This window comes from Enhydra lutris, unplaced genomic scaffold (assembly GCF_002288905.1).
Source record: "Enhydra lutris kenyoni isolate GAN:26980312 unplaced genomic scaffold, ASM228890v2 scaffoldscaffold3, whole genome shotgun sequence".
NCBI lineage: Eukaryota > Metazoa > Chordata > Mammalia > Carnivora > Mustelidae > Enhydra > Enhydra lutris.
In genome coordinates, this window is record NW_019154087.1 from 68,050,878 (window position 1) to 68,071,263 (window position 20,386).

Below are 20,386 nucleotides of genomic sequence, written 5' to 3' on the forward strand. Positions count from 1 at the left end.
CTATAAGAAGCCATGAAGAGAAGGAAGAAATTTCTGCCCATGCTCATGGGGCCTGGCTGAGCCCCAGTCAGCAGCCAGCACCAACTGCCAGTCACACGAGCAAGTCGGCTCAGGTGTTCCAGCCCATTGAACAGAACATAGAGCAGAAGAACTGCCCAGCCAAGCCCAGGCAACCCCAAAACTGTGAAAGACGATGAATGGTGGTGCTAGGGGCTGTTTTAAACGACTGAGTTGGGGGTGATTTATTTCACAGGCAATTGTGAAGTAATTTTTTTATTGTTGGCCAGAGCAGGACTCTCTACTGGCAGCTGCATCTCAGGGAAGAGATCATTGAGGAAGGGAGGAATATGTAGAAGGGATAGCTCTGGCCGCCGGTGGAGTATAGTACATTCACTTATTTCCACAGTATTCCTAGAACATTTACATTCCTAGAACACTTACACTTAATTGTGAGAACACACAATTACCTAGGTCTCCATATTCCTAATGAGGCACTTGACAGAAGCCAGGGGACAGATCCAGGAGGAAACAGTCTTGGAATTAGTGCCCTATGAGCTAAAAGAGGCTGGAAAAACTGCAGGATTTATCTCTTTCCCCATACACCCAGTTTAAAAAAAAAAAATGTTTTTGTGGTTGAATTGAGATGTCATGAATGCCCCTCTCTCTTGAACAAGTTATGGAACTTATTCTGCATTAAGTTATTGTGAGAGTTAAATGTGAAAATGTACACAAAGTTCTTAGCACAGTACCTGTGTAAGTTAGGTACTTGATAAATAAACACCCTTTCCAAATTTATAGTGGTTTTTCGTTTCCACATTAAAATGTTTTGTGACTCTGTAACAAGTTTACCTCTGAAAAGACAGCCAATTTCTATGTGTCATATTAGATGAACATATTCAAAAGGTCTATTCACACCTGTTGTCCTGGCCTCACATAACATCTATGAGACACTTGGCTAAGTCAAAGTGATCTTCATAAATCATGACAGTAGAAAGATCTGGTCTTTGTCCACATGTGGTCTTCCTTTTCTCCCTGAAAAGATGAGTAAAGGCTCTTTTGCAGACTGTGTGGCATCAAGTTTTTTCCCAGCCTGACCTTTGGCAAAAGGCAGTATGTGTGCTGGCTGTTAGGATACACAAGCCTCCCATCAAGTGTAAATGGATGGGAAGTCCCAGATCCATTTGCACCTGATGAAGAAGCTAGCTTACCCCACTCTGGTGTTTATGCGGCACATACGCGTTCCCCCACAGATGTGCTCCATCAAGCTCTCGAAAACTCTCTTGCTTCAGATTAATTTCCGAGGCAGATTTGCCAGGCTTCCTAGTTTCCAAGAAGACTGAATACCCTTGCACTCACCTAGTCAGTGTTGAAGGCTAGTTTTAAAAATGAAACTTCTTCTGGGGGCGGTTTGGAGAGGTAAACTGAGGCTCCAGCTCTTTATCTTGTAAGAGACACAACCTCAATGTTACTTTTTTTCAAAGAGTTAGAAGGGATGATGCTGACATACTGAGGAGGGATAGAATTTCTATTTCTGCAGGTTCCTTAAGGCAACAGAGGAAGCTTGGCGGCCACAGGAGTCTAGTTAATGAGCAGGTTATACAATATTCATTGTGTTGAGTTTAACTCTTCAAACAGAACGTCTAATTGTGAATAGAAAAAAAGCAGCTAAATTACAGATGTTAAGACAACAAAGCTCAGGAAGAACTCCCTCTGTTGATAAAACTGTCCTTTCCCAGCTTCCTCCACTAACTGCTCACTGAGTGGGGGGCACAGCGAATCCCTGTCCTCATCAGCTATTTTCATTAGCTCTGTTCTGGCTGAGACACTGCAGGGTCTGAGAAGGGCCACTCAGAGGCCTAGGACGACGGTCTGCTCAGAGCACTGTTTTCTCGCTACCCACAGAGGACGCGGTCCAGTTGTAGTCCGCTTCAACCAAAACAAAACTGTTCTCCCTGATCTTCCTGACATGCACTGTCTCACCACCGTCGCTCCTGGCAACAGCATCCCCCGCAGGCTCACTGAAGGACACTTCTGTCCGTTTGTGGCAATACTGGTCGTGTAGGCAGCGGAGGCCAGCAGCCAGGGCCATGCCCAAGGTGGCGGAAAGGCAAAGCAGGATTCCCAGCTGGGAAGTCTTGAGCTGGATCCCTGAAGGGGCACTGGCTCCTTCTTGCCCAACCTCAGGCCTTGGGTTGGTCTTCCTGGGGTATCCCACTCTGTCCCCACCATGTTCCTCCCCTACTCTGGGCTCCTTGCGCTTTGGCTGAGTTAAGAAGCTGAGAGAAGGCCTCCATGTTTCTAACTGGGTTCCAGCAGCAGGTGACCTGGAAGTGGCAGATGGGGGGAAGACAGGGGTTGGGGTGGCTGCCCCAGCCCCATTGTCAGTAAGTGCTTCAGACAACCAGAGGTGCTGAGGATAGGTAAAATGGGCAGTAGACAGAGGGGGCCTCATCACGGTCCTATTAGAGGACTCCATTTTGTCCTAGAAAAGGAAAGGGAAAAAAGAGAAGTCAAAAGACCTGGTCTTCTTCCAAGCTGCCACCCAACTTCACACTTAACCTGTGTTTCTTTCAACACCTAACCTGAATTCGTAAAAGATCCCAGGCAGCAGCTGAAAACCCAGGCTGGTGCATGCTCCTGAAAGAGCTCCTAAAATGCTCAAGTAGATAGATATGCCCTTGTGATTGATGGGGATAAGGTGGCTAATGGAAACCCCACAAAGAGAGCGTAGAGGCCAGTCACAAGAATAAACCTAGGGTCCTCTACGGAGCTTCCAGACTGAGATGCATGATTATCATCTCCAAGGGCAGAAAGCTTTGAGTGTCTTTTTATGCTAGGACCCACACAAGATGGCATTTAATCTGTTGTAGGTTCCAATAAATATGAGTAAGTATATTATACCATGTTTTATTTTGTGTTCCTTTTAAGACTTCAAAGGAATAGTAAATCAGTGGGCATGTATATTTTATATTGCCCATTGATCTAACCTCTGGAACCATACATGGCGTTTCAAGGCCAACGTTATAAAGCAAGGGGTGGAGAGGTGGGGAGACAGGAATTATTAACTGAGGCTAAGTGGGAAAACAAATCACTAAAACTATCAATTTCTACAATTGTCAATAACTTTGGAGACACTGTGTGTAACAGAAAGGCTGGTATTGATTGGTAAAAAGATGCTGCATATATATCATACCCTTGCCTCCTTCTCTCAAATTTTGGTTACTAGTCTAATAGCTCTGCTTTCCCAGCCTGGAACTTCCCACACTGGAATCAAAATATCAACCCTATCACCCACAGACAAACATGGTTGTTACCTGTTCATCCCTATATGAGGGTAGGCAAGTTTCCAATGAATCAAAGCTTGGATCATCCTGAGTCCTAAAGCAAAGGATAGAAGGGTGAAGAGAAGACTATGTATACGGATCAAAAAGCAACATTCCCTACCATTGTTGTATATACTGACAAAATCAGATTTCCTTGGAAAGACTCCTGAGTTTGGAGTTAGGAGCTGAAGGGGAAGGAGGGAGGGGGTGGGAAGAGGCAAGTGAGTACAGCAACAAAGCCTCACTGAATGCTTTTATTTATTTTATATAAAATATGTATTTATATACTATAAATTTTTACATCTCTTCTATAAAACATACATTTATATCTGATTTTATAAATAATACATAGCAGAGATCTCACCCTATCCAAGAAAATACAGTTCCTCCCAGGAGATTTTCATACCCAGCCCTTTTGGCCAGTAGTCCTTCTACAATCAGGGTTTCCTGTGCACTTAAGAATAAATACGGTGAGATCTTTTCCTGTCAGATGCCAAGAAGTTCAGACTCCCTCAGCACCCCAGGGTTTGGTCTTATCTCACCCCCACACTGAATGATCCACCCCTGACCCATTACCTGAGGTACGTGCTAGGGCTGGAAGCATCTGAGAAGACTCTCCTGAGAGCCATGAGTCTCTCCAGCCCATGGATATCCAGGGATGGCTCAAGGATTCTGTTGATGTCCCCTCTGGGTTGCTGGCCATTACTGACAGCAGTAGCTGTGTGTGAAGATGACTGGAACAGAGTCTCCACACCCCCAGGAAACTCTGTCACCCAAAAACTTGCAGGAAAGGGATCTAAGCTGTTATCCTCTGCAGCTCCAGTTGGAGCAACGGCAAAGATGTTTGCATTTTGCTGAGGAAGAGCGCTGGGGGGTCTGGGAGCTAAATAGAGATCCAAAGACACCATGAGAGAGTGAGAGCATTTTCCTTGTATTGATTAACACAAACAACTATGACACTGGGATAAATACTAGAGACTTTAATGTACCTTTAAAACAAACCATTAAGTTTGGGCTACTCAAAAGTATCAATAAAAGGATGATCTGCCCAGTAATATAAGCCCCTGACCAAGTGGGAAAGGACTCGTTTTGTAGTATCTCTTTAAAGAGTAAGTCTTTGGCCCTCTGGATTTGTGTGTTTTTAATAGTCACCACTCAGGGAGTATAGAAACCACTGTGACCACCCTGCCTGTTTTTTCTTACCTCTGCCAAAAACTGCTTCTAGCTAGGAAAAAAAAAAAAACAAAATCAGAATCCCACAAATCAAAGATTTTTGAAAGCCCTAGATCTTTCCTGCCATATTATTAATAGTAAAAGTCTCGCTGGTGATGATAATGACTTGACCCTCTGCCATGGGCAGAGTCAAGGTCACTGCTCTCCACTGCTCTCCACCATCTCATTTCCCATCTGTGACTGGCCAACATGACAGCCCAGAGCTTTAGAAATAGAAATTAGAAACAGCACAGCAAGCAAGCAAGGCCCAGGGAGTCGGATGACTGGGTTCAGTTCTCCATTCTGCTAACTCCTTCTTTGGGGCAAGTCCTCCCAGAACATCAGTTTCTCCCTTTGCAAAATGGGACCAATAATGGTTCCTATAGCCTAGAGCTGCTGACGGGTGAAAGAAAATTATTGATGTAGAAGCATGGAGCACACAGCACAGGTGAACATGCAATGAAGGTTTACTGTAATAACTCTTAGGATGACTATGATGGTGTTCACAGAAAAACACATTAGCGGAGGTTTCTCTGGCCAGGGCTCTAACTGGGTTGAAATGCATTTTCCCCCCCTTTAGTCCCACTCTTCTCCAAAGCCTTCAACACTCCAAAACATTGGAATTAAAGTGAAAAACAAAGAAGCCTAATGGACACACAGAATGTGGCAAAAGCTCAACAGTCTTATACTTCTGCCTGAACTCGGAATTCATTCAGACATTCCCTGCAGACTCATCGTGTGATGGGCATCACTGTGAATGCTGGGGGCTACAGAAGAGCTGCGTAGTGGCCGTTGTTGTTCCTGAACTCGAAATCCAGGAGGAGAGACTCTCAGATGCCCAGTCTTAGAAATGATGGTGTGATGAGAGCTTTAAATCTAGAACTGAGAAAGCAATTACATTTGCCTCCCAAGAAGTACAGGAGAAAATTTCACAAAGGAGATTTTTGAACCTCCCCTTGAAGGATAAATAGATAAGCAGGAAGAAGAGCCCAGTTTGAGGAAGTGTAAGAAGGCAAAACATGGAGATCATGCCCAATGGGGTTAGGTAGACCCCAAAGTGTCCTGAGGGTTTACTGGGAAATAAGTTTAAAAAGTACAATATACTATCTTCCTAATGCGAAAATTCATGATTCATCATTTATTTGGCCACTGCAGTCACTTTTGAAATTTTTTTAAAGATTTTTATTTATTTGACAGAGAGAGAGAGCACAAGCAGAGGGATCAGCAGGCAGAGGGAGAGGGAGAAGCAGGGTCTCCACTGAGCAGGGGGCCCGATATAGGACTTGATCCCAAGACCCTGGGATCATGACTTGAGCTGAAGGCAGCACCTTAATTGACTGAGCCACACAGGCATCCCAAGAAATCTATTTCACTTTGCTAGATGACCTCCCCTACCCCTGCCATGATGCACATATACACACACACTCCTTTTACCTTTGAGAACCCCTGGGGTTTGTGTAGAGGAATGGGCAGGAAAACAGCCTGGGCCAGGAGGGCAGGAATGTATGCAGCTGCATACTGAGGAGTTTACCCTGGAGCTGCTCAGACGGGAGTCTGTCACCCCGTGGGGGAAAAGGTTCCCAGCAGGGTCCCAAGACAGAGAGCAGAGTCGTGATATCACTTCCTGACACCTCACCTTTAGTCACATTCATATTAAAACAAACATGCTTGGGATTAAAATGCAACATTTGCATGACAGAAAAAGACACATGAGACTTCAAACACACGATGGCTTTGCAGGATCTTTTCCAGGCCACACTGTCAGACCCTGAGATCTTGACTCTGCTTTTTTGGAATATCTTGGTGGGAAGGTTGGGTGAGTGGTGCTGGGCAGCGGGGAGAAGATGGTTTGGGGCATGTGCCTGGGTGTGCTAGCCTGAGCCAAGTCGGGCATGAACATGTTGGCCAAGAACAAAGGACAGAGTCAAGGAAAGTGGAATTGAAAGGATTAAAGATGGGAGCGTCTATGCGGGTGGCCTCTTTGAGTGCGTCCTTTCAGAGCACTTAGCTAGAAATCAATAATGGAAATGAGTTCCCGATCCCCAGCAATTTTCAGGCGACCCCTGTATTCTGTAGCTGTATTCTCGCTGTGCTCTCCTGTTTTGTTTTGTTGTAGAAGTTCATGGGCCAAAGGAGTCTTGGGTTGATGTGGTGAACCAGGGAAGAAGTCCATTGCCGTCCAAGCAGCCTCTCATTCCCGATTCCTTTCTCCAACCCAGACTGCAAAGAGCCATCTACCTACCGTGGAAAGTAACAATGAAAGCTGGAAGAGTTTTTATGTACAAAGAAGAAAAGATCATCTCTTTCTTGCACTCCTCGTGGAGCTCCAAGGGTCTGAAGAACCCCAAGGAGATGCCGTGACCACTGGTAAGTGAGGGAGTGGAGGGAGGGGGGTGCTGTTGTTTGGCTTTGTGGCAGAACTCAACTGTCCACCCCAAGGCCCCCCATAATTTGTGAGGTTGCCGTGGACAAACAGCAATGGCAAATGGGCCCTCCTGCCCTTGGCCGTGAGCTGCTGTGGCCACCCGAGGCAAGTGTTTAGTGCCTGAGTTGCAGGAACTGGAACTGGCTGTAGTACCTTCTAAGTGTAAATCACATTTTTCCCAGTTTAAGTATTCGGAAGGCAGTTATAAAAATGTGATTAATTTAGGGGCGCCTGGGAGGCTCAGTCAGTTAAGCGTCTGCCTTCGGCTCAGGTCATGATCCCAGGGTCCTGGGATGGAGTCCCACATCGGGCTCCCTGCTCAGCGGGGAGCTGCCTCCCCCTCTCTTTCCCATAAGCTGCCAGACAGGCTCTTGAGTCCTGCGGCAAGCTGTACCTGGCGTGGAGCTCTCAGTTGCCTCCCGACTCCGGCCAGAGCTTGGCATGGGTGAGCTGGGCTGCTCGCGACGGTCAGTGTGGGCTCCGAGGTGTATCTGTTGAGACACAGCAGATGATTCGATCCTCTCCCAGTAAACGAAATATGACTGGACAACTGAAAGACTGTGGAAAAAGAAAGCAAAATGTTGCAAGGGTTTGGTTTCCCTTAAATCACACCTGAAGAAGAACAAAAGTCTACGTGAACAGAAAAACTGAAGAGATGATTGTATTGCCCTTTGTGTGACTCCACTCTCTTTAGAAACAAAAACTCAATAGTGGCAAATAATTAAAACAGGGAAGGATATGTCTAAATTCCCCTCCTGAATAAATACAGTCATTAGAAAACCTCATTTAGACTAAAAGGTGTCTTCTTGAACTGTTTAGTCTCAAAAGGTTCCGTCTTTAACTTTATTATTAGCCATTACTGGTATATTGTTAATTGAATTACTCTGTTAATTGAAAATTTCATAATTCTGTTGTACAATGGTACAGCTCTATTGTAATTGTTGATTCCATTGAAAATCAGAGATAAATTGTTGGTACTCTAACTAATATTTTGAATACTTAATGGCTTTCTTTAGTAAAAATCCCTTTCGCAAACATTATCTCATTTATCCTCCCCCAAATTTCACTGAAGTAGGGATTATCAGCTGGAATCATTTTTCCCAGTTTAAATAATCAGAAGGCAGTTATAAAAATCTGATTAACTTAGGGGTACCTGGGCAGCTCAGTCAGTTAAGTCATCAGCCATCTGATAGACCACAAGCCAAGGCACAGAGACCTCAGTGGTTTTCCCTGGGCCTGAGTAAGTGTCCACTTATCTGTCTGCCTCAGTTCCTGTCTTTCTCAGTTTCCCCTACTCTCCCACTGGTCCTTCTTTTTCCTCTGGTCCAAATTTCCTGGAAAGGTTGGCCAAGATGCATCTGTGCCCAGAGAGGAGGGGGAAATCACGTGCCCCCAAGCTATGGATAATGACAGAGAGGGGAGCTGGGGGCAACTTCCTTTTTGGTTACCCTCTGCACTGACTGTCTAGTTGGGACAGTCTTCATGACCCTGTCCTTGTCATGAGGTGGCTGGAGGTAGGGGCTGAAGCATGAAGGAAGGGAGAGCAGAAGCTCCTTCTCTTCAGAGGGTAAGGCTCCATTACCAAGAAGGAGCACTCCCCTCACTCTTACAGGAATGTGATGTCCCCCACAGGCTAGGCAGGGGCCTTCCACTCGAAGGACAGGTTTCTCTTCCGGGACTTGTCAGAGTGGGTGACTGTGTCAGCCTCTTGAGAACAAGCCATTGCTTTGGAATGAGGAGGCATGAAAACAAAAGTGCCAGCTATTTGGTGATCCAACACTCTTCGAGCTTGAAGTAGAAATCCCATGAAATCTCGACTGCTCCTCACAGTCACTGCAACAGAAAACGTCCGTCTGAGGTGAGTCCTCTTGATGTGGTTCCATTTACTGATTTTATACGGGTATTTTCAAAACTAAAAGCTTAAGACCAGCCCCCCAAAAGTAAACACTTCATTAGGGGGAAAAATAGTTGAAGTGCTACTTCACACCCAAAGTAAATTCCATTTAGATCAAAGTTATGTCAAAATGAAATACAAAAAAAAAAACCCTAGGAAAAATGTGGTTTTTAAAAAATATTGTAGTTTGGAATGCCTTTCTGAGAAGAACCCAATTGCCATAAAGAAAAAGATGATGTAAAAAAAATTGTGAATATCAAAGAAATCAAAAGACAAATTATAAACCAAGTATTTGTAAAGATACAAAACAGGCAAATATACAAAGAGTAATGGTGAATCAATAAAAAGATGACCAAATCCCAAGTTATCAAAGGGCACAGACAGAAAATAAAATAAAATAAAACAAAATAAAATAAAATAAAATAAAGTCAATCATGATTTATTAAGGATGGCACTTGTGATCAGCACTGAGTGTTATATGTAAGTGATGAATCACTAAATTCTATACCTGAAACCAATTTTACCATATGGTAACTAACTAGAATTTAAATAAAGACTTGAAATAAAAAAAATCATGATTTAAAAAACAATCATGAGACATTATTGAGATACTTATCTTTTCAACAAACTTTAAAATGTAGAATTATAACCAGTATTAATAGCACTGTGGAAAAACCAGGACAGTCATTCACTAGCGCTAGAACAATAAACCATGCAACTCTCTGAGGAGATAACCTAATAATGTTTTCCATATTTAAAATGTAGTTACCTCTTATACAGGCTACAACATGGAAGGAACTGCAAGACATTACATGTAAGTTTCAGTAAGTGAAATCAGCTTAAGTGTAAGTGGATATAAGATGACATACTGTACATTCCACTTACATGAGGTACCTAGGGCAGGTAAATTATCACAAAGACAAAAAGATTATAAAGATTACTAGAATCTGAGGGGAGAGATGGATGGAGATTATTGTTTAATGGGTATAGAGCTTCTGCTTAAGATAATGAAAAAGTTCTGAAAATGAATAATGGTGATGGGGTACAACATTGAATGGACATGAATGTCCTTAATGTCACTGAACTGTATACTTCAATTAGAATGGCAAATTTTATGTCATTCATATATATATATATATATATATATATATATATATTTTTTTTTTTTTTTTTTTTTTAGCACATAACAAAAAAGCCCAGAAATGCAGTTTCTCTTTGATCTAGCAATTTCATTTGCAGGGATTTCTTTCTTTCTTTCTTTTATTTTTTTTTTTAAGATTTTATTTATTTATTCGACAGAGAGAGTCAGTGAGAGGGGGAACACAAGCAGAGGTAGTGGGAGAGGGAGAAGCAGGCCTCCCTACTGATCAGAGAGCCTGAGGTGAGTCTCGATCCCAGGACCCTGGGATCATGACCTGAGCCAAAGGCAAACGCTTAATGACTGAGCCACCCAGACGCCCCTGCAGAAATTTTTCTTACAGACATAAATAATATGGCAAACTCATTTGTAATGAAATGAGTAGCAAAAACCAGGGTCTTAACTTCATAGGCTTGCTCAATGCAGCTTAGTGTCTGTGATCATTTTATTTTCCATGCATTTGAACTCTTAGTAGTAAACATTTGTCCAAGTATTTAGTTATTATTTAAAACTGGACATTGTGCTAGGCATTGAGCATACATCCATGAACGGGATAACATGGTCCTTACCTTCAAGGAGCTCACAGATTAGTGGGATCCCAGAAAAAAGAAAGAAAGAAAGAAAGAAAGAAAGAAAGAAAGAAAGAAAGAAAGAAAGAAAAAGAAGGAAAAGAAAAGAAAGAAAAGAAAAGAAAAAAAAGAAAAGAAAAGAAAAGAAAAGAAAAGAAAAGAAAAGAAAAAACAGTGTAATCCCAGCACAGTAAAGTAATAATTGACCCTCACTGAATCTAGGAAGTGCTCCCTCCAGCTCTTTCTTATATATGTGTCCTAGTTCCAACCACAATCCAATTTGCTTCCTTCAGGTCTTTTATTAGAATTTGGGTGTCACACAGGGGCACCTGGGTGACTCAGTTGGTTAAGCAACTGCCTTCGGCTCAGGTCATGATCCTGGAGTCCCAGGATTGAGCCCCACATCGGGCTCCCTGCTCAGTGGGGAGTCTGCTTCTCCCTCTGACCTCTCCCTTCTCATTCTCTCATTCTCTCTGTCTCAAATAAGTTAAAAAAAAATTGGGTGTCATGATATTTTGGGTCGTTTTTACAGCTTTTTCTCCCTAATATAGTGCTTTGATTTTTACCATTTTCATTCCCTTAGCCACAGAACACAGGAGTGCCAACATATTAATCCCTTCATGCTGGGGTGCCTGGCTGCATACTGTGGCGATTGGAGCCCCCAGGAAAATTGCCTCCAGTTTTGAGCAGCCCCTCACATATGCCCCAGCACACTCTACACATATTATCCTTTCCTCGTTGTATCCTGATGTGACAAAGTTTAGGAATCTCTGTTGGAATAGCCTGAATTTCAGTTTGGAGAGTATATTGCTATGGGGGTCAATATATTGCTCACAAATTTTTTCCCCATACTTACCAACAGAACAGAATGATTGGGCAAAACAGTACTTCCAGAGTAAATTTTATTTTGATTTATCACCTCTAATTTCCATCAAAAGAATCAGCAAAGTCCGAAGGGGGTTGAGCCAACATCGCTGATGTGTTTGAATTTACTCATGGCTGCGTAGACTCAGCTACCGCCTTTGGCACCTGGAGTTCTCTCTGCTTTTGTAGGCACCCAAACTAAAATAGCAGGAAATACTTTCCACTCTGTAAATAACTTCAGTTTTAAATAATGAGAAGCAAAATCCTGTTTCTCTCTCTCTCTCTCTCTCACACGCACACGCTATATATGAAGTTTGTTTAGGGTGATTACATTTTTATCTTACAAGTAGGACAGATAACTTTTTTATAATAATGCTATTTGTGCCTTCTTGTAAAAAGGAATATCAATATAGAGATTAGTTATGTGGTTCTCATGATACAAATATTTCATAACTTATCTTTGTCTAAATAACGGCTTCTTAGGATTAAGTCAAACGTTGGCAGAGGAAACTCCTGCTTGGGACAAACACAGCTTGGGATCGGTCAGTAGGGTCCCGTGGGGTCTTGCAAAGTCTCTCCCGTACATACCTGGAACCGTGTCACCCGGTGAGTAGGAAGATCTACCGGTGTGAATGGTGACGTGGTGGGTCCGTGGGTCCTGAGGCTGGGCTTGAATGTGTTTGGGCTGCAGGTCCTCACAGGCCCCTGAGCCGGCACCATGGGAAAATGCAGCTGAGCAGGAACCCAGGCAGAGGGCTGCCCAAGCCCAGCCTCCAAGGACAGCCAAGACCTTCATCTTGCCCTTTTCCTGTGTCACAAGAAACAACAGTTTCAATCCAGATGCTATTTCAGAAAATGATATGACGTCCTTTTGAATGTGACCGATCTGAATATACACTGCCTTTAAACCCAAGATAACGTTAGTGCCGCCTCCCCAGATTGCAAGGGCTCAAGGTCAAGATCAAAAGGATGTGCCAGGCTGTAGGAAGTGTTTCAATTTCTAAACAATTTTTTTTTTTAAAATACCTCTCTTCTTATAGTTTTCTCATTAGACCAGATGGCTTCTTCTTAAAGAGGATTTAATTAAGTCAAAGAAATAAGACCAGAAAAAATTTGTATCCTAATGTGAACTCTTTACAAGCTGTCTGATATCCAAGGGCAGTGTGAGCTATAATACATTATTGGTGAAGTTGAGACACCCAATATTCCAATATGGTCAGGCAGCAAGGCATATGGTGGCTTGGATTAGTGTCTTACTGCTACAATTGCAAAGTAGAGGGTTGAATGGTACAGAATTTCTCCCAACTATGAACTAATTACTTAGAAGCAACTGTTAAATTTGCAACACTCTGGTATCTTCTTGTCCCTCCTCCTACTGACTCATTTAGTTATTTCACTACTTTTTCACAGAGAAGATGGGCAGAGGGAGTTACACCCAAGCTGATCCACTGTGCACCTTATTAAATTTACTGAGGGTGGGGGGTAGGGGGTTAGCTCAGGAATAGAATTAAATGATTGGATAAAATAATATTTAGGGAGTAAGTTTCACTTTTGTTTGCTAGCTCTAATGCCATGGACAGAAAGAATTGAAGTTGACTGTGTAAGGAAGTTCTCAGATGAGAATAATGGGAGAGATAGCAAACACAACAGTGAAAGGTCTCTGAATAAACATTTAGGACTGTCGAGCATGTTTCAAAAGGAGTTGTTTGTTTTTATATATATATTTTTAAAGATTTTATTTATTTATTTATTTGTCAGAGAGGAAGAGAGAGAGAGAGCACACAAGCAGGCAGAGAGGCAGGCAGAGGCAGAGAGAGAAGCAGGCTCCCTGCTGAGCAAGGAGCCCGATTCGGGACTCGATCCCAGGACCCTGGGATCATGACCTGAGCCGAAGGCAGCGGCTTAACCCACCGGGCCACCCAGGCGCCCCTGTTTTTATATTTTTATATCCACAGGAATTATTCAAGTTCAGCTAGTATCTTGATCTAAGGAACCATGCAAGGCAACAGCCCTCCTCTCTAATAAGCTAGTTATGAAAGATAAAAATAAAATACTTTCAACGTAGCAAAAGTAGCTATAAAAACCGTGGGCTAAGGAGATAATCCAAACAACCAAGTAACCCAATGTCATCTACCCCCATTCTGTCTTCACCCACCACCCTGCCTCTTACATGGACCAGACACAAGGAGATAGGAGGGTGACCTATAATTCCAGTCTTTTGGACTTGTCTTAAGAGTCCTTCAGACAATAACTTTCTCTGCTAGGGTTGCTTGCCATGAGGAAAAAAAAGTCAAAAACCTTTCCACCACAAGGGACCATTCCTGCAGTTTCCTAGGCCCATTAAGAGATCATGAACAATGAGCTATAAAAACACATTCTCAGTTGAGGGGACCCAGGGCTTTTCCATTTTCTTCCACAAGGACCACAAGCAAATGTCCTTGGAGCCTTTGTTGATAGCAGAAGGTAGTCCCAAATCAGATCAAACATAGACACCTACAGAGGAAAGGGGCAAGGCCGTGCCCCACAAAGCCCACCCTCCCCTCCTTAAATCTTGAGGTTTCTGCTTTCCCACCAGCACTAGTCTACCAGAACCAGGAAAACAAACACTTACCTAGAAACACACTTTCCTTCAGGCTTGATGGACTGGCTTCCCCCCTCAGAGTTGCACAGATGCATCTTTTAAGCAAGTCTTTTTGTGTCTCTTCTGTTCCTCCCCTAATGGGCAGGAGAGCAGCTGTTACCGCTAATCCTCGATGTCCACAGGAGCTGTCCCTCAAAGTCCGGAGCCAGCCTTAATCTCATTGGTTTTCCCTAGGACCGAATATGCAAACTCACACAGGGTTTCCACACCAACACTGCTCAAGCCTGTGTGAAGAACTAGAGAGAACCGGAACTGGTCTTGCGCATGACTGGCACTGGCATCCTCTGCGGGAGCCAGAGGCCTTCATCTCGGTCTCCTTCCCAAAGGGAGAATGACTGAATCAAACAAATCTCAGTGTTCTCTGCTTCTTGAGTCAATGGGAGCTGAAGAAGTCATCCCTGATGAAGTGGGATTGATGCCATGGACAGAGAGCCATGTTTGGCATAAAAAAGTACCCCAAGCCTGCTCCTTCCCCTTTAGGTGGCACTGAAGCTGGAATTCCTCAAACTGCAGGCATGTAAGAATCACCCGAGACCCTTGCTAATAGCTTAGAGCCTATAGATTGATGGTTCCCAAAGCGGGTTCCCAGAGCACACCATCAGCATCCTCTGGAAGCTGTTAGAACTGCAAATACCTGGAGCGCACTCCAGAGGAATCTGATACTATCCCAGATCCATAAATACTCACAGCAACATGGAGGAGAGTCAAAAGGCTACATGGTGTATGATTCTATTAATATAACATTCTGAAAAAGACAAAAGTATAGGAATAGAAACAGGTCAGTGGTTGCCAAGGGCTGGGGTTGAGGGGAGGAGGAACTTCAAAGGGCAGCACGAGGGAATTTGGGGGTGATGCGACTGCTCTGGATCTGTACATTCTTGTTAAAATTCAGACTGCAGGGGAGGAGGTCGGGGGACGGGTGAGCCTGGTGCTGGGTATTAAGGAGGGCACGGATTTCGTGGAGCACTGGGTGTTATACGTAAACACTGAATCTTGGAACACTACATCTAAAACTAATGATGTATTGTATGGTGACTAACATAACATAGTAAAAATTAAAACAAAAAAAACTCAGACTGCCCATCAAAATGGTACATAAATAAAAACTGTATGTGAATAAATATGTAGAATAAACAAAACTGGAGGGGACTGCTATACACAAGTAACCATCAGACAGATGATCAGTGGGTGTCAGAAAGGAGTTCTACGAGATTAATTCCACGACAGCCCAAAAACCTTCACAGAAGTTATGTTTGAACCGTACCTTAAACACTGAGCAGAATTCTTCATGGCCACAAAGACTGGAGAACATTCTAGAATGAGAGGAAGGTATTGAATACTTATTACTCCATGTCCTGATGACTGTCCCTATAGAGTGTCCCTGTTCAAAGTGTGGTTCATGGACCAGCAGCATCAACATCACTCAGGAGCTTGTTAGAGGTACGTGTAGACTCACAACCCCACCCCCCATCCCCCCACAGATCCACGGAGCTCATTTCTGCTTCTTGGAAGTACTGCTCTGGAGAAGCTACCCAGATCTCAGCCCTTGGAAAAGCCCCCACATACCATATGACAATCTCCCATCTCACCTGACTGATTAGTTAGAGATGGCCACTTTTCCTGAGACGAGGTGGTCCATTGATTGTGCAGCAACCAATCAGCTGCCTTGAGAATCTGGGCTTTTCAAGGAACACAGACCACTTGAACGGAAAGGTTCAGAAAAGCTAGGGTTGGAATAGGCAACAGGGCAAAAGTGCAAACCGAATTTGATTCCTGAGAATTCTCGGTGGCATTCTTCTTTCTTCGTTTGAGGGGCTTTTTGGTATTTGCATGTTTGTTTTCATTTTCCCACCTATGAAACTTGACCGTGGAGTCCTGCACAGGCTCTGATGTGTTTGAGATATGCTTGGAGAGAGGCGGTAATGGGGGGAGGAAAGTGACCAAACTCTGAAGGGATTTGCATGTCATAGTGAGGGGGTTGAAGCATATCCAGTGGGAAAGGAAGGGGCTCCCATGGCTGTTTAAACACGCAGCTGGAATTCTATGAAGGCAGTTCTGGAAACAGCTCGAGTGCCAGGGACAGAGACAAGGGGCTATAGAGGAAGCTGCTGTATTTCAGGCCGGTGAGAAAGAATTGGGTGGGTAGTGATGGTGGGGGGACCAGAGGGATGGACTCGGGAGATCATCTGGAGGTAGTCTCAGTAGGGTTTGGTGACTGACTGAATGTAGGGTACCCAAGAAAGAATTCTAGCATGGACAGTGTCAGGGGAATAGGAGTGGGGTGGGGGGTGGTCTCCAGGGAGAGCAATGGTCTGACTGTTAGGTCTAGTCTCCATCCCAGAAATCTTAATGAAGTGAATGATTTAACAAGGAAAGCACTCATTTAGAAACAGCAGTCTTATGGCTGCAATGTTTGTTTTAGGAATTCGCTTGGCCTATCAGGGAAGTATACAGGAGGCAGTGTACCCTAAAACCACCAGAAGAGATTGAGCTTCCTTGGCCTGGCACTCCAGTATCCCCCACGCAGAACTAATCAAACTGATTAAATCTGGCTCCTCTAAGCCTGTGTCCTACCAGGAGCAGGAAATCTTGAGCTTCTGTTAGGTAATCAGGGAATCCGGGAGGCCTAGAAAATGAGGGTGAGGGCTTTCTGTTGCTATTATCCTAATTTTCCAGCCTGATGTGTCACTTAAAAGCTGTTTGCTCAGAGGCTTCCAAGCAAAGAACAGGTCAAGTCTTCAGCCACTGCGTGGCCTCTCTGAGGTTGTGCCACCTCCTCCCTGGGTACAGCCACTAGTGGGGCACAGAGTCCTGTGGCTATGGGGGGCGTGGTTAACTTCTTCTCCACCCCACCCCTCACCTATTCTCAGGGCCAAAGTTTCCCTGCTCTCCCTCCCCTTTCTCGTCACCTGGCATAATCTACCCACCACAGGTGAAGGGGAAATGGACCAACACTTTTGCTTTGGCTCTGCAGCCCAAACTCCCCTGATCTGGGGGTTCTGAAAAGCCAACTAGCAGGTTAGAGAGGGTAGAGGGCTAGAGCAAACACAAATGGCTCTATAATAATCCTGCCACTCACCCATGGAATACTTCTCCTTGGAGACCAGGAGGATGGCTTATCCTAGACATGGCTCCCATTCCCCACCCCACCCCCAGCCCCCACTGAGCCAGCAGCAGGCCCTGTGCCAGGCCCTCCACAGAGCTGACTGCCCCAGAGCCCTCCCCTGATCACAAGGCACTGTCTCCGCAGGCAGGGCTGAACCACAGCCTCTCCTGGGAATCTGACAGAGAACAGAGAAGGGGCCTCTATACCAGGACTGGTCAATAGAAATAAAATCGCACAAAAAAAGTATTATGGAGGTATTTTGCATTCTCTTTGCACAGGAAGTCTTCGAAGCCCAGGGTGTATTTTATGCTTCAGTCCAGACCAGCTGCATTTCAAGTGGGCAGCACAGGCTTAAACCAAGGAAAGTGGCTGAGCAAAATGTCACGATGTGGGGTCAGGCTGAATTGTGCCTTGTGCAAGATACGTAAGAAGAGGCAGCGTGGCTGAGGGGATAAGAGCAAATACAAATGTTAACACATCTCTATGGTGACTGTGCAGTGCAGGCATCGATCTAGGAAACCGGTAGGTTAGTTCCCTTGTTAGTACTCACAACACTATGAGGTCCCTCTTCCTATCATCCCATTTTGGAGATGAGGAGACTGAGTCACGGCATTTATATAACTTGCCAAAGATCACACAGCTTTCAGGCTGTGACAGATAAGGTTTCTCACCATAGCTTTGCCACCTGCTACCTTTGTAGTCTCATTGACAAACTTCAGATAACTGTAATTCTTGTACCTGTATCCCAATGTTCTTGAAGTTTCACTGAGATCATAAATAATAAGCTATTAGCCCTTAGCATGGGAAGGGCCCAAAACACAGTTCGTTTGGGGAAAGAGAAAGCTGACCGAGCTGTGGAGATAATAGAGCCTGAGCACAGAGAGGAGAGGCCTCTGTGCCATATGGCCCCCAACAGGTATGAGAGTGTGACCACACGGGAGCGAGGGGGGGAAGCAAGGACCAAAGCAGGAGCAAGAGAAAGAACCTTCCAGGCTCGTCTGTCATCTGATCCCGTTCCAATGTGAAGAAGGCCAAGCTGTGTGTCACCGGAAAGGGAGAAAACACTGTGTTTTTGCTTGAATCATTTCATACTCACAGTTTAGCTGGACTTGATACATTAACATGACAAAATCGTTACATTAGCATCCCATGGCCCTGACTAGAATAGTTACATTAGGAAATACAGGACAAGCCAGAAGCTTTGTGTCCTTCCGCAAATCACGTCAATTCCCTGAGTCACCTGAGGTATAACATAAAAGGTTTGAATTAAATAATCCCTTAGATTTCTTCCAGCTTGAGAATGATACATCTTTTTAACGTCTTACTTTAGTCATAAAGGTAGAAGAAAGAGCGACTCTGGAAACATCTTGAGATGACATGGATATGGCACATAATTATGGAATGGCATATAAATATTGCCAGCACTGACACCATCCTGAATCACTACTGTCTTCAGAGCCAGCCTTAAAAACGTTTTTGCAGACACCCATTGAATCCTTAGAAAGGAAGGACCAACAGGACAACAGAGCTCACTATGCCAGTCCCGCCTCTCCGACCTTAATCCCATAGACATGTGGGCATTTTCTTCTTGTTCGGTCTCTGAAAATGGCACATGTGCCTTTGGTGACTCATGAACAACTCCTCCCTTTTTCATGCCTTGGTTGTGAATATCCGTTGAAATTGACTAGTGTGGTTACACAGACCTTGGCAATTCTAGCATCCTTTTTGTAGTGAGCATTTTAATATTTACCTAGACAATTTTTTTTGAAGCCTACAGATGTCTGGAGTACTGGGACAATGTGTGGAAGAAAAGAGAAAAATTCTCAGTTGACTTCAAACTCTAATTTACTTAAAAATGGGAAATCAATGGGTATCTCTGGACATTTAGCAAACTTGGTGACTTTTGCTCCATTCTCCAAGATGCAGGGCACTTTCTTCCATTAAAAAAAACAAAAAGGATGACTTAGTGTTCTTTTTCTACCCAGTTATCCTCTCTTCCATTCTTCCTGTTAAACAACAGTATAGACAAAGAGGACTTTAAAACCAATCACTATCTGGATGCTTATTATTTGCCAAGTAACATACATAAGAGAGTCTGGTGATGCAACAAAGTATCAGCAGCACCTCTCCTCTCTAGAAGCCAATGGTTTACTTGGGTGAGGTAGTAAGATGTAGAAGAAAGAGTTCTGAACTCAGCAAATTAGTTTCATGACCTTAGAGAAGTTAATTAATATCGGTGAGCTTCATTTTTCCCTCTGGAAAATGGGCAGGGTATTCATTAGATTCTTTGCAAGAATGTTATCAAGACTAGATGTGTAGCATAGGCATGCACACAGCAGTGAATGCAAGCTATTATCAGAAAGGAGACACGGCCAGGCCACCAGGATTTAGAGCAGAGAGGGATATTTCAACGACAAGCAAGGAAAGATGGTTGATATTAGGGGTGAGGTAGGGTTTGCGGGGGAGGGTAATAGAAGATTGAAAGTGTCAGGTAAAGCTTGAAGAAAGCCATGGAAGTGGAAAGGTCAGATGATGTTTAGGGTGATTATCCAGAAATAAAATAAGGCATACCTGACATAAGGGTGATGGTGACAGGGCTGTTGATGGGAGGGAATGGGAGTAAAAGGAAGACTCAGTAGGATTTGGAGACCGTTAGGTAGCCAAAGAGGGTTTAAAAAAAAAAAATGGTATTTAGAAAGTCTGAGTGAATAATTTAACCTACATCCAAAAGAGGGATGTCGGTGGTGCTCAGTTTTAGATATGCCGACAATGCCCTCAGCACTCATTTATTCCTTCAGCCAGCCTCTAAGTAAACCTGCCAAGTGCAGGCCATGTGCTCGGGGCTGGGGATATGAAGATGAGTAACACAGAGTGTCTGCCTCTCCAGGGCTGACAATGGAGATGAATGCATCAGCAGAGAATCATAAAACAATGGGATAAATGATTAGGAGAGAGAGGATTAGGCGTATTATTACGGCAGTATAGAAAATGAGTATCGGGGGTTCAGAATTTCCTTCTCCCTTTCAAAAAACCCAAACATTCACATCTTGGAATTGGCTGCCAAAAATCCATCTCAAAGCTCAGTGTTGAAATAATTCTGGGAATTTCTACATTTGTAATGGTCTTGTAGCATCTTTGTAGGATCTGACACCATGTGCATTCTTTTTTTTTTTTTTTTTTTTTTTAATTTGTCAGAGAAAGAGCACAAGCAGTC

General features: G+C 43.9%; 1 protein-coding gene across 1 annotated transcript; it reads right to left on the reverse strand.

Annotated features, from left to right (window-relative positions):
- Positions 1 to 1,873: 1,873 nt before the first annotated feature.
- LOC111153409 lies at positions 1,874 to 12,221 on the reverse strand. Its single transcript, XM_022512428.1, is given in 6 exon segments — positions 1,874 to 2,482; positions 3,315 to 3,378; positions 3,900 to 4,206; positions 7,355 to 7,518; positions 8,571 to 8,793; positions 12,014 to 12,221. Coding segments are annotated over 6 exon segments (1,575 nt in total).
- Positions 12,222 to 20,386: the final 8,165 nt, after the last annotated feature.